Source organism: Chiloscyllium plagiosum, unplaced genomic scaffold, assembly GCF_037043375.1.
Source record: "Chiloscyllium plagiosum isolate Xiang-an unplaced genomic scaffold, Cpla_swu_hap1 HiC_scaffold_28, whole genome shotgun sequence".
Classification (NCBI taxonomy): domain Eukaryota; kingdom Metazoa; phylum Chordata; class Chondrichthyes; order Orectolobiformes; family Hemiscylliidae; genus Chiloscyllium; species Chiloscyllium plagiosum.
Window position 1 is genome coordinate 30,478,389 of NW_028270166.1, and position 13,698 is coordinate 30,492,086.

Sequence of the window (13,698 nt, forward strand, 5' to 3'; positions counted from 1 at the left end):
GGTTTCACTGGTGGTGTTATCCTGGGGTCATTTGTCTAGCTAGGTTATTCTGCTCTCATGTTTCTGTATTTCCTAAGTTTTGAAGAAAACTGGAAATATAATTCTGGTTTTCTCTCCACAGATAAACATAGAGAAGTACAGCACAGAACAGGCCCTTTGGCCCACTATGTTGTGCCTAGCACAGCTAACTTCCTCCAGTTTTTTCTAATTTTTTGTGTAACTTGGACTCTGTCCCTGTTCCAAGTCTCACTAACCTATTTTAAAAGTTTAAATGACTTGAGTTATCCTTAACTTGAATTGGGTGCAATAAGTAAGTCAAATTGGATGTGGTACTCGGTTATTAAAGTTCACGTTTGTGAGGAAAGGAGTAAGATTGACTTAAGTAGATGAGTTTTCTTTAATTATTATCTTGTACATCCACATATGGTGAAATGCTGCAGTTTAATGATTTCTGCACTGGATATTTAACTTTTTCAAACAAGCTGAAGATGGGAGTGTGGTGGCATTGACAGAAAGCACAACATCCTGTAAAGATCAAAAGGGGCATACCTCTGGATAATTGTACAACTACATAATGGGTGGTAGTTTATGTAAACTGCTTGGCAGAATATACTGAGAAATATCTGTGCCAGACTGAAATGTGTAAGAATTACTGAAATTTTTTATTAGCTAATCTTTATTCCTGATTCATTACTTGTACTTGCATTAAGGTTCACATGTTCTGTTAATGATACACTAAATTATTACTTGATTCTGCATATATTAGATAAATTACTTCCCATTCTTGTGCTGGTAAATTTCCCTTTTTTATTTTCTACATACACAGTGATCTGCACATGCAGTTAAATGTGCTTACTATGCCACTTTCCTATGCCATAGAGATTCTGGCAGAGCAATGGTGGCATTGGGGTGAGCATAGCTGCCTTCCAAGCAGTTGACCTGGATTTGATTTCTGGCCACTACAGTGTTGTGTTTTTAAACTGATTTTCAACAAGAAAACACAAGATGAAATGAGTGAGATCAGTCTTGACTTGTTCTGATAGTACACACGCATTTCATTCTGCAAACAGATACATCAAGTTATTCCTTGTTTTTAGGAATGGCATGGTGGCTCAGTGGTTAGCACTGCTCTCTCAAAATGCCAGGGACCTAGGTTTGATTCCAAGCTTGGGTGACAGTCAGTCTGTATGGACTTTATACACTCACTCCCTATCTACTTGGGTTTCCTCCCACAGTCCAAAGCTGTGCAGGTTAGGTGAAATTGCTCATGGTGCCCAGGGATGTGCAGGCTAGGTGGGTTAGCCATGAGAAATACAGGATTGCTGGGACATGGTGCATCTGGGTGGGATGGTGTTTGGAGGGTCAATGTGGACTCAATGGGCCAAATGGCCTGCTTCCACACTATAGGGATTTTGATATTCTTCCTATCATGCTAGTGCTTTTGCAGGTGCTGCTCCCCACTTTCCTTCTATATCCCATCATTACCAATTCTGAGGGAGTCTGTGTTGCTGTATCAAAGTGCAGCATTATATACATGTTATAATCTGGAGCTTTATGAATAGTGATAGTATTTTTTTTAATCAACCTGTTCAGAGATGTTGTTATACAGATGGAACTTGAACTCAGGCCTCTTGGTCCAGGGGTAGGGCGCTACTAATGCACCATGAAAGGGACCCCCATTGATAATCATCGTGACGGTTCGTGACGGTTTATTACAATCCCCCGCTGACCAGGAATATCTTGCCTGTTTTTTTTTTCAATAAACACAACTGTGGTTTTTTTTTTGGCTACTGTTTAAGTTTCTGATAAAATATCCATGACAAAGCATCCCACTTTGATCAGCGTCTCATCTTCCAACTTCACGCCTTCAACCACCAATGCACAGAGTCAGAAGCACATATCACGACGGACTGTGGCAACTCACCAAAGTTTGCTCGACAGCATCCTCCAAACCTGGGATTTCTATCACCTAAAAGATTGAGGGTAACAAATGCATGGAACACCAGCACCTGCAAGTCCCCCTCCAAGCCACACACCATCCAGAATTGGAACTTTAACCTGGATTTTGGGGAATTCAGGGATGTGACAACCCTTCGCTGTTGCAGGATTAAAATCTTGGATCTCCCTTTCTAACAGCACTGTTGGTACACATTTATCCGAAAGGGACTGTGGTGGTTGAAGAAAGTGGCTCACCACCACCTTCTCCAGGTCATTTAGGGATAGGCAACAAACACTGGCCCTGGCAATAACACCTACATACCATGGAAGAAGAAAAACACTGTACTGACATATTACTGCTTTCAAGAAGGGAGTAAAATATCATCATTATCTGATCAAACCCTATAATTTGTAAGAATTCTTGTCTACTTTAAAATTTCAGTTATTCACCTGTTGGTGTGAAAACCAGCATTGTTACCATCTCTAAAGTAGTAGTTTTCTGATCCGTTAACAATACTTTCGTGCACAGAAGCAATGCTGAAAAAAAATGCACTATCACAATACAATGTTAAATATTGTGGAAAATATAAACACCTAGATTGTGTTAATGATTTAGAAACTTACAGAAAAAAAATTGTTTCAGTTCAGAGGAATAATTAAATCAAAGTGATTAATCTAATATGACAAAACCCTCAGTACGATTGTACCTTGCAATAATGAAATTCTAACAAGCCTGCAATTACTGCCCTTGATGTTATACAAGTGCAAATTATGCACACATTTCTGTTTCTGATGGGTTAACAACTTGTATGAACATATTAAAAGTTCATCCAATAAAATCAGCAAAAATAAGATCATTTTTCAGTATTTAAGAGCTGATTTAAGCAGATTTCATATCATCCCACTCTGACGTTATTGAATTCCGAGATTTGGCAAAGCAATTTTGGTACTCTGCAGATAGCTTAAATACAAGTTCCCTAATGTTATACCTTCAACAAACTGGGCCATGCTTAGCTTCAATTTCTTGCAGATATTTTAGGTGAGATATTGACATCAGGTAGGACTGAGATTACGATAACATAAAGCATGATATTTTAATTGGTTTGTCAGAATCAAGAACCACAAAGTAAGAACATTTTTAAAAAATCTCAATAAATCATATTTGTAATTGATTAAAATATATATTACTGCACAAATAAAGCAATTGTAGAAATTGTATTGAAGGCTGAGAGCACATCATAGGGTGTTTGAAATGGAGAGAATTAATGGTCCCAGTGAGGTCCACACATTGTGATTGAGTCCTAATGCGTGTACTACAGCATTTGATTAAATCAAGAATGATGTCAGATCCTTTCATTTTTCAGAAAACATATTGTACAATAAAACTCTGAAGAGTTGTAACTCTGCTGTAGACTCCAGGTGAATTCGCTTTTGCACATCCGATACCCCAGCTTGTAATTCCAACAAGGAACCACTTCCCTGAGGATTCTTTGCAAACCAGTGAGCCACCTGAATCACCCTGTAAAGACAAAGCCATTATTACTACACAAAATGTAGGAGAAAATGTCAATCACTGCTCACATGCTGTGTTTTTACCTTATTTTAACACCTCTAGTCAGGAGCTGCTTCAACATCTTGATGCTTTTTAACAAGTGACCAAGTCATTAAGGGGCACTGGATATCGATTTGGAGAGTAATTGCCAATGGAATATTGTCTTTGCATCATTCAGTGAATACAATACTGTTAAAATTGAACCAGTCCTGTATGTTGCTGTTAAAATACACAACTTTAATCATGTTAAACTAACCATTTAGCCACTTATCTGAATCATTTGATTGTGACTATGAAGATACACAATATCAAAGTTCTATGTTTGACTTAAAGGGACTCAAATAAGGTCTGAAGTCCGGTAAGTTAGCACTAACTCTGTTGACAGTCATGAATAGACAACATCATATCTAATAGCCTACATACTGACATTCTCACTTAATCCCGCAGTTCCATTGACATGTCCATTCACCAAATTCCTCATCCTAACCTTCCCATCTTTTCACCATAAACCTCAAACCATTCACATACTACCATCTCTTGCTTTTCCTCTCTCTCTGGAAACAGTCCTAGTCTCTTGAAGTCATTTCTGTTGGTTTGTTTCATTGTAGTTCTCTGATTTAGATTTAGGTTAGATTCCCTACAGTGTGGAAACAGGCCCTTTGGCCCAACCAGTCCACACCGACCCTCCGAAGAGTAACCCACCCAGACCCATTTCCCTCTGACTAATGCACATAACACTATGGGCAATTTAGCATAGCCAATTCACCTGACCTGCACATCTTTGTGACTGTGAGAGGAAACCAGCGCACCTGGAGGAAACCCACACAGACACAGGGAGAATGTGCAAACTCCACACAGACACTCGCCCGAGGCTGAAATCGACCTGGGACACTGGTGCTGTGAGGCAGCAGTGCTAGGTGTAAATGTTGCTCTGACTTTTCAGATGTGAAACTGATGTTCTGTTCAGAATGTCATAAAAATAAAAAACTGATGTTCTGTTCAGAATGTCATAAAAATAAAATTCCCATGGCTTTATTGAAAGAGGTACAGAGTTTTTCCAGGTTAGATATTATGACTTTGCCAATAAAATTAAAAACAGATCATCTGTTTAACTATCCATTTGTCAATTGAGGGATCTTAACTGGGCAAAAATTATGTAGGCATAATAATGATACTTCAAAATAATTCATGACCCTTTTCTTTGTATGATGCTATTGGTCTATGGCAAAAGGTGACCAAGGGCAATAATGCACAGGCTGGCATTTTATTTTTGTACAATTAAAACACATCATTTCTGTGCAAATGTGATTCATCATGTGCATATCACTGACAGTACACAAACACTAGGCAAAAGTGAGGTCTGCAGATGCTAGAAACCAGAGTTTAGATCAGAGTGGTGCTGGAAAAGCACAGAAGGTCAGGCAGCATCCGAGGAGCAGGAAAATCAACGTTTCAGGCAAAAGCCCTTCATCAGGAATAGTGGCAGAAAGCCTCCAGGGTGAAAGCTCCCTGCCTCCATTCCTGATGAAGGGGCTTTTGCCCGTAACGTCAATTTTCCTGCTCCTCGGATGCTGCCTGACCTGCTGTGTTTTTCAAGCACCACTCTGACCTAAACTCAGTACACAAACATTGTTTGCAACAACATACAATATTTATTAACTGTCCTTTCTTTACTTTCTACAAAAAGCCTGAAGGAACAGAAAATGACCTTTCAGCAACGACTGTGATTTGCTGTTAAAAAATCTGGAGTACATTAACATAAATTAATTCTTTCTTTCCGTTCCTTCTTATGACTAACGTCCTTACTTTTAATTTAAATCTCTGGATTACCAAATATTATTTGAGTCTCAATATAAATCTAATGTTCCCAGGATGAACATGGCTCCTTTTTCTACACATGATATTATGCTCCATTGATACAGTATCCAACAATTAGTTAAAATCAACGCTTCACTGTTAACCCATGAAAAAAAAGTAAAGCATGTCCAGGATTGATAATGTTATTTATTTTTGTTCTTGTTGCACATTCAGTCACTGATCTCCTTACACTCCTCATACAGCTTAGAGGGATGGACATCCAATGCTCTTCTGCATTATCTGCAGACTGCAAATTTACACTGTTCAAAAATCTACAATGTAAAATAATGCATCAGATTCAGCACCAAAAATTAGTGAAGCAAGTGGAGCAGCCTGTACAGTCCAAGTCATTTGTTATCTTTGCCAACTCTGAGAATTCCATCATTACCCTAAGCTGCTACATTTCCCAAATTGTTAGATCCTTGACAGCTTACCTGGCAGGTGTCCACTCCTCCATTCAGTCTCCCAGCACATAACATTCTGGGAGTGATCTGTCTGCCATACAGTTCCAGACATAAATTGTCGCTGAACAGATTTACTTCAGCTTTCTGCATTAAATAAGACATTAAGCCTGTATGGAGCAGAGAATGCAGTGATTTGTAACAAAAAAATTCTGTAACATAAATGAAGTGATTAAGGGTCTTTTTGCAGAACTTCAAACTACAGCATTTTTACAGTAAGAAGGGCAAATGCCAGATTTATTACAACCCATCTTAACATTTAATGGAAATACCCATTTATGAACATTTCACTAGATGTTTCATTTGTAACAGGAAGCAGTATACATTTTGGAATTTACTTATTCCCGTCTCACCCTCATCCTTTGGTCACTGACCATATTGGCTTTTGTCAAGAAACATCTTGATATTAAACTTCTTGTCCACATGTTCAAATCTCTCCATGGCCTCATCCCTCCCTATCTCTTTAACCTCCTCCAGTCCCATAACCTCCAAATAATCAGCACTAGTCAAACTCTGGCCTCTGATCTATCCCCACCTTTAATTATTCCAATTGATGGTGGTACTTTTCATTTCCAGGGTTCCCAGTTCTTGAAAACCCTTCCTACACCTCTTTACTTTGTTTACATCCATTAATATTCTCCTTAAAACCTATTCTTTAACTAAGCTTTTGGTTATCAGCCCTAATATCTCTTTGTGTGGTTCCATGTCATAATTTGTTTTATACTTTTACCATGAAGCGCTTTGGAACATTTCATTCCTTAAGAGTGCTGTATAAATATAAATATCTGTTGATTTTACAACATCCTGTAGTGTTTAGCTTGCACTCAGTCATCTGAATCTTCTGTCACTATCAACTTTCTCTTCCTCCAGGCTACAGAATCGTCAAACTGTCTTCCTCCTCTTCCCACTCTCTGCTCCTTTCTCCCATTGTTGATCCCTCCTCCCACGGAGTTCACCATTCTGCATGTGTATTACTTCCGCTGATGTATTTTCCCTTTGCTCATAGCCTGCTACAATAATCTTCCTTTCTCTCTTTCTCTCTCTCGGGCTTATCCCTTTCTCTTGCTCTCTGCTTCCCTCCCATATCTACCCTTTTCCTCTTGATCCCTAACTCTCATTCCTATTATTCTTCTGCATATTTCTTCTACTTTCACTTTCTCTCTATTCATGTACAAGTTTTAAAACAAAGTTCCTCTCTTAAATTAACTTGATTTTTTTTTTGTTCTGTTTGACGATCTGTGTTCTGCTCCCTTCCTGTGTTTGACGATCTGTGTTTTGCTCCCTTCCTGTGTTTGACGATCTGTGTTCTGCTCCCTTCCTGTGTTTGACGATCTGTGTTTTGCTCCCTTCCAAGCCTCACTACTCTTGCTTCTGGTGCCTCTGTTTTCCTCACTCACCTCTCTGTTTGTCTCAGAATTGAATCACACTGTTTCTCTGTTTTAAACTGTGAATTTATGAGCCATTTGCAAGCAATAATTAGATTAGATTAGATTACTTACAGTGTGGAAACAGGCCCTTCGGCCCAACAAGTCCACACCGACCCGCCGAAGCGCAACCCATACCCCTACATTTACCCCTTATCTAACACTACAGACAATTTAGCATGGCCAATTCACCTGACCTGCACATCTTTAGACTGTGGGAGGAAACCGGAGCACCCGGAGGAAACCCACGCAGACACGGGGAGAACGTGCAAACTCCACACAGTCAGTCGCCTGAGGCGGGAATTGAACCCGGGTCTCTGGCGCTGTGAGGCAGCAGTGCTAACCACTGTGCCACCGTGCCGCCCACAAATTGCATACACTGTAATATAAAGCTCAGGCAAACAGTTTGATGTAAGTTTGCTTTGCCACTTACCCCCTACTGCTGTGGTGCCCCAGCCTGTTACATAACATTTCATTCCCTCTGAGAATCTGTGGGAAGGTGTTGGTACACAGGCAGGCTGAATGACTTCAGTAAAGGCCACAGGCTGAGACAGTTCCAGTAGGGCAATATCATAATCCAGACTGTAAGTATTGAAGGAGGGATGGGTGATGAGGCGTTTAAAGGTCACTTCAGTGCCTCGAAATCCCATGCGATAAAGTGTTCCTAGGTAACCGAACCAACGATGCACATTCTTCTGACTTTGAAAGGAAAGTTAAATCAAATTAATCTGTTTATGGTTAAGTAAACATTCACACCTTATAGAAAACCTACTTATTTTAAATATTTCATACTTCCATTGTATCTTTGGTTCCTCTCTATACCTCTTTTAATAGGTTGGGGTCTTTACCTTTTAGAGTTTAGAAGATTGAGAGATGATCTTATTGAAATATAAAATCCCTACAGTGTGGAAACAGGCCATTGGCCCAACAAGTCCGCACGGAATCTCCAAAGAGTATCTAGACTCATTCTCCTACCCAATACTCTACATTTATCCCTGACTATTACACCTAACCTGCACATCCCTGAATACTATAGGCAATTTAGCAAGGTCAATTCACCTAACCTGCACATCTTTGGATTGTGGGAGGAAACCAGAGCACCCGGAGGAAACCCACGCAGACAGACAGTCACCCGAAGCTAGAATCAAACCCGGATTCCTGGCACTGTAAGGCAAGGGTGCTAACCATTCAGCCACCATGCCTATAATGTCCTGAGGGGACTTGACAGAATGGATGCTGAGAGAATGTTTCCCTTTATAGGAGAGACCAGAATTAGGAGACACAGGTTTAAAAATAAGATATCTCGCATTTAAGACAGAGATTAGTAGAATTTTTGTTCTCTCAGAATCATTAGTCAATGGAATTCTCCTTCCCAGAAAACAGTGGAAGCTGGGTTATTGAATTTATTTCAGGCTCAGCTAGTTAATTTTTTGATGGACAATGTATTAAGGTCAATGGGTGGCAGACAGAAAAGTGGTTCTGAGATCAAAACCAGGATGAGTCATGATATTCTTCAATGATGAAGCAAGCTCAAAGGGCTGAATTGCCTACTCCTGCTGATCTGTTTGTGTTCCCAATTTCAGATTCCCATCAATAAACAATAACTTTTAATGTCCTGACCTAAAAAGAATCTATCTGCTTCAACTTTAACAAAATTCAACGATTCCACCACCATTGCTTTCTAAGGCAGTTTCAGTCATAAAACTGAGAGGAAACTAAATTCCTAATCTTTTTCCTAAAAGAGCAACCCCTAATTTTGTGACTGTGTCTCCTAGTCATACAATCATAGAGCATGGAAACAGACCCTTCAGTTCAACCGGTCCATGCCGAACATAATCCCAAACTAAACTAGTCCCACCTGCCTGCTCCTGGCCCATATTCCTCCAAACCTTTCATATTCAAGTACTTATCCAAGTGTCTTTTAAAGTTGTAATTGAGCCCACATCCATCATTTCCTGAGGAGGTTCATTCCTTATACGAACTAATCTATGTATAAAAAAATTTCCCTCACATCTTTTTTAAATCTCTTCTCTCACCTTAAAAATGTTTTGAAATCCCCCATCTTCAGGAAAAGACAGCTACCATTAACCCTATCTACACCCCTCATTATTTTATAAATTTCTATAAGGTCACCTCTCAACCTCCCATGCTTCAGTGAAAAAAGTCCCAGCCTTTCTTTATAACTCAAACCTTCCTGACCTGGCAACATCGTGGTAAATCACTTCTGAACCCTTTCTAGCTTAATAATATCCTTCCTATAACTAGGTGACCAGAACTTGACGGAGTACTCCAGAAAAAGTATCACCAATGTCCTGTAAAACCTTAACATGACTTCCCAACTCCTATAATCAAAGGACTGAGCAACAAACGATGTTCTCACTCACAACAATAAACATCCTTTCCACAGTCACTTTGTCAAAAGCATTCTGGATCTTTTAAACTTCAATCAAATCACTCCTTGTTCTTCTAAACTCTAGTGTAAGCAAGCCCTGCCTGTCCAATCTTTCTTCAAAAGTCAAAGTGATCTTTCTAAGTATCAACCTCATAAACCTATGACTGCTTCCAATGCATTTACATCCTTACATATTTAAATAAGTCAAAACTACATACTATTCAAGATGTGGTTTCACCTATGCCCTGTATAACTGAAGCATATCATCCCTTTATGTTCAATTCCCCTTGTATTAAGGTTTATCATTCCATTAGCCTTATTAATCACTTGCTGTACCTGCACACCAAATGTTTGGTGACCATACAAAACCTAGATCCTTCTGCACCTCATAATTCTGCAGTTATTCACAGTTTAGATAACACTCTGCTTTTTTTATTGTTCCTACCAAACCTCACATTTTCCCACATTATGTTGTATCTGCTAGATTTTTGCCCACTCACTCAACTTATCTATTATCACTCTGCATCTTTGTTGTGTTAACAATGCTGCTTGGAGCTTCCGGTATTCAATCTATGAAATGTGACACTTTTTAACAATTTAAACAAACCATGTAAAACAAATACTAATATAATGGAGTTAGACAGCAACTCAACAATACTGTAATCATAGACGAGTCTGTATGTATATGTTTGCCTATTACAATGAGAAGCTGTGCATATTCTGTTCTTCTGAATGTGTATGTTTCACTAGGTGGCTGTGAGTATACACTATAAAGAGTGCCAATGCACACAGATCTGCGTGCATGCACAACGCAATGTTTACAGAGTGCTGTGTGGATTGCTGAGTGTGTGCACATGGCTATCATTGGATTTGCTCATGCTATGGATGTGTTGACCATTATCCTGTGTTTGCATGCATTCAAGTCACTCAAAAAAGTGATATCATCCTGTCTGAATCAATTAATACACACAGTCTCCTGTTGCTGGCTGTTCACGTACAATAAAAAGCAATGAGCAGCAGTGACCACCCAACTGGGTGATATTAGGGTTCCACCACACACATGTCCGTTGTGCAGTATCTGCAAACTGATCTGCCAAGGAAATTCTCCAGGGGCACTGTTCACTCCTCCCACAATCCTACTTCCGACCATCAGGGGTGCAGTTCCACAATCTATAAACAAAACTGGGCTCAGTTACAGAGGTCAATGAACTATAAAACTCAACTGAAACATTTAATACCAGTCAGGTTGAATCAAATATCAAAACAAGGTCCACAGATTTTACAAGTTTGTTAAAGCTTTTAGGCAATTGCATGAGAGAATCTCTGTTGCTAATACATATCATGATCAGTGCTGTGGCATGCCAGGTGATATACCCAATGATATGTGTGGGCTTTACGCTTGGTTGTGTGCCTGCTGATGGGCACAGTGGTGTACTTGAGAATGTTAATTTATTTTGAGATGTACATAGTAGTGTGTCAATAATCTGTATAGCTGTCCAGTGGTATTATCAGTGTTTATTCTGCTGTTTGATGTAGTGTTAATGGCAATGGTATTCACAGTAGCATTTACCTTGTGATACTTAATTGTCACTTTATTGTTGGTTATGTTCAAAATGGACATTTCTTTCATGGTGGCTTTCATGTTCCAATTGGGTTCAGGCTTCAAACATTATACCATGCAAAAGACTGAGTGATGGCCACGTCTGACAGGAAATTACAGTATATTATGTAAAATGGGAGCAGGTGTGGTGAAGCAGAGCATGGCAATCATTACAGCACAAGCAAAGGTAGCTCCTCTATTCATAAGAAGATGAAGAGAGAAAGCAGGACACTTTAGACTTGTTAGTTTAATATGCCACAAGGAAAATGTTTGACTCAATGAAGAGTTTACAGTAGAGTATTTAGAAAATCTCAATGCAATCAGGTGGAATCAACATGGTTATGTGAAAGAGAGATTATATTGACTAATTTATTAGAATTCTTTGAGGCATTTATAATTACATTTCCAAAAACCTTTTGACAAGGTGCCATATCAAGGATTACTGCAAAAAGTAAAAGCTCATGGTGGAGGATATATTAGCATGAAGAGAAGATTGAGTAGCTAACAGGAAACAGAGAATAGGCATAAATGGGTTAAGGGAAAGTTGTCATGAATGGAGTGCAACAAGGATCAGTGCTGAAGCTTCATTTATTTACAACGATGGCTTGGATGGAGGGACGAAATATAGTTGCTCATCTCACAAAGATAAATAGAAAGGTACATTGTGAGGAGGCCTATAGGTATGGTAAATAAGTGGGCAAAGACTTGGAAATTGATAGTAGAATATGGGAAGTGTGAACTTGGCCACATTGGCAGAATTAGCAGAAAGAAAACAGCATTTTTTTTTTATAAGTGGAGTGAGATTGTAGCTCTCAGAGGTACAGAGAGACCTGAGATTCCTATTAAATGAATTACAAAAAGTTAGGATACAACACATCCATCTTAAGATAAGCCAAACAGAGACACGCACGAGAATTCCGAGAAGCATGGCATTCCAACCAGAACTCTATCAACAAACACATCGAGTTAGAACCCATCTACCATGCCCTGAGAAAAAGAACTGGAAATGACATCACCACAGGAGATGACATCACCAACCCAAAGAAACCCAAACATATAAATAGAAAGCAGGAATCACGTACACGGCTTCACCTGAGGCCCACTGAAGATGTTACCTAGTAGGGTGATGAAATGTTTGGAAATGAACCTCCCAGCTCAGTGAGAAAACCTATATCCAGGATGTTTTCCCTTTTGGGAGGCACTGGAACTAGGTAACACAATTTAAAAATAAAGGATGTCCCCATTTAAGAAAGAGATTAGAAACCTTTCCTCTCAGAAGGTCATGAGTACATGGAATTATCCTCCCCAGAAAGCATTGTGCAGGGCATTGAATATTTTTAAGACAGAGGTAGATAGATTCTTGACTAGGAAGGGAATCAAAGTTTATTGGGTCAGGTGGGAAAGTGGTCTTGAGGCCACAATCAGATCAGCCATGACCTTATCAAATGAGCAGCATGAGGGCACAATCTCTGTACGAATGTTCAATCACATATTAAAATGATGAGTTTTTAAAAACATTAAACTTTCCTGCTTCAGATGCTAACAAACATATTATAAATATCAAGGTGTCTTTTTTTATTATTGAGTTATTGACTGAGTTTCCCAATAATTTCACAGTTGTGGTTAATACAGTGTGCATGGGTGAGCAGTTGTCAATGCAGCCTGATAAGTCTTTCTCAAGAGTCGTGGAAACCTATTGTGTAACAGGTTTAATGATGGGCCTTTGTTATCACAAACAGACCACTGGCCCCAAATCATAAATACTTTCCCTCTCCTCAGAGATGGAAGTAACTGTACTCACTGCAGTTCGCCTCATCAGATCCTGTGACACAGTCTTTGACGCCATCACACTCTGCATTGTGCTTATCGATGCAACTGCCAGTAGAACACTTGTAAGTAGAGGCTGTACAGGGAACTTCTACAAGATGGGGGAACACTATTAGTTTGAGGTTTAATGCAACATGTAATCACTAAGTTCATCACCCCCTTTGTTGACTGCCAGTCATTGTGTTCGTAATCAGGCACTCTCCCTCCATACTTAAACTTCGAGGAATGAGGGGCAATTGTGCGAGAATGAGAGCAGTCTCTTTAGTCTTTGATGGATTTTGTCTGATTTCCAATTCCTCCTTTCTCCTCCTTTCCAGAAGGCACTGACTCTTGATGGGGTTCAGTTTAAAACACTCCCACCCCAGCTCAATCCACTCCACCCTAATTCTTCCACTCACAATGAGTGGCTATCACAGTTGATCCTAATCTTAGCCTTCTGCATTGTGCACACTTTAAATTGAGGCTAGGACAAGGGTGGGGCTGAAAGTTTGGAGAAGAGAAACTGGAGATTGGTAGAGAAAGAGATGGCGTGATGGCCAGTACTGGGTTTTGAAGAGCTATCAATGTGGTGAATGGGAGCAGTGCTGAGAGACAACCAGTCAGTAACTGAGTGGATGAAACCTGAGCTACCGTGAAGAGTATTCAGT

At 39.6% G+C, this 13,698-nt stretch overlaps 1 protein-coding gene across 2 annotated transcripts in view; it reads right to left on the reverse strand.

Moving 5' to 3' along the window:
- Positions 1–3,013: 3,013 nt before the first annotated feature.
- Positions 3,014–13,698, reverse strand: part of tmprss9 (transmembrane serine protease 9) — a 39,255-nt gene continuing 28,570 nt past the window's right edge. For both annotated transcript variants that reach the window (XM_043721059.2, XM_087976089.1), the window contains exons 9-13: positions 13,026–13,142; positions 10,623–10,794; positions 7,666–7,931; positions 5,782–5,918; positions 3,014–3,457 (exon numbers count right to left, since the gene is read on the reverse strand). In XM_043721059.2, coding sequence (XP_043576994.2) covers positions 3,299–3,457; positions 5,782–5,918; positions 7,666–7,931; positions 10,623–10,794; positions 13,026–13,142 — 851 coding nt within the window. In that variant the 3' untranslated portion in view covers positions 3,014–3,298. The remainder of the gene's footprint in view (positions 3,458–5,781; positions 5,919–7,665; positions 7,932–10,622; positions 10,795–13,025; positions 13,143–13,698) is intronic.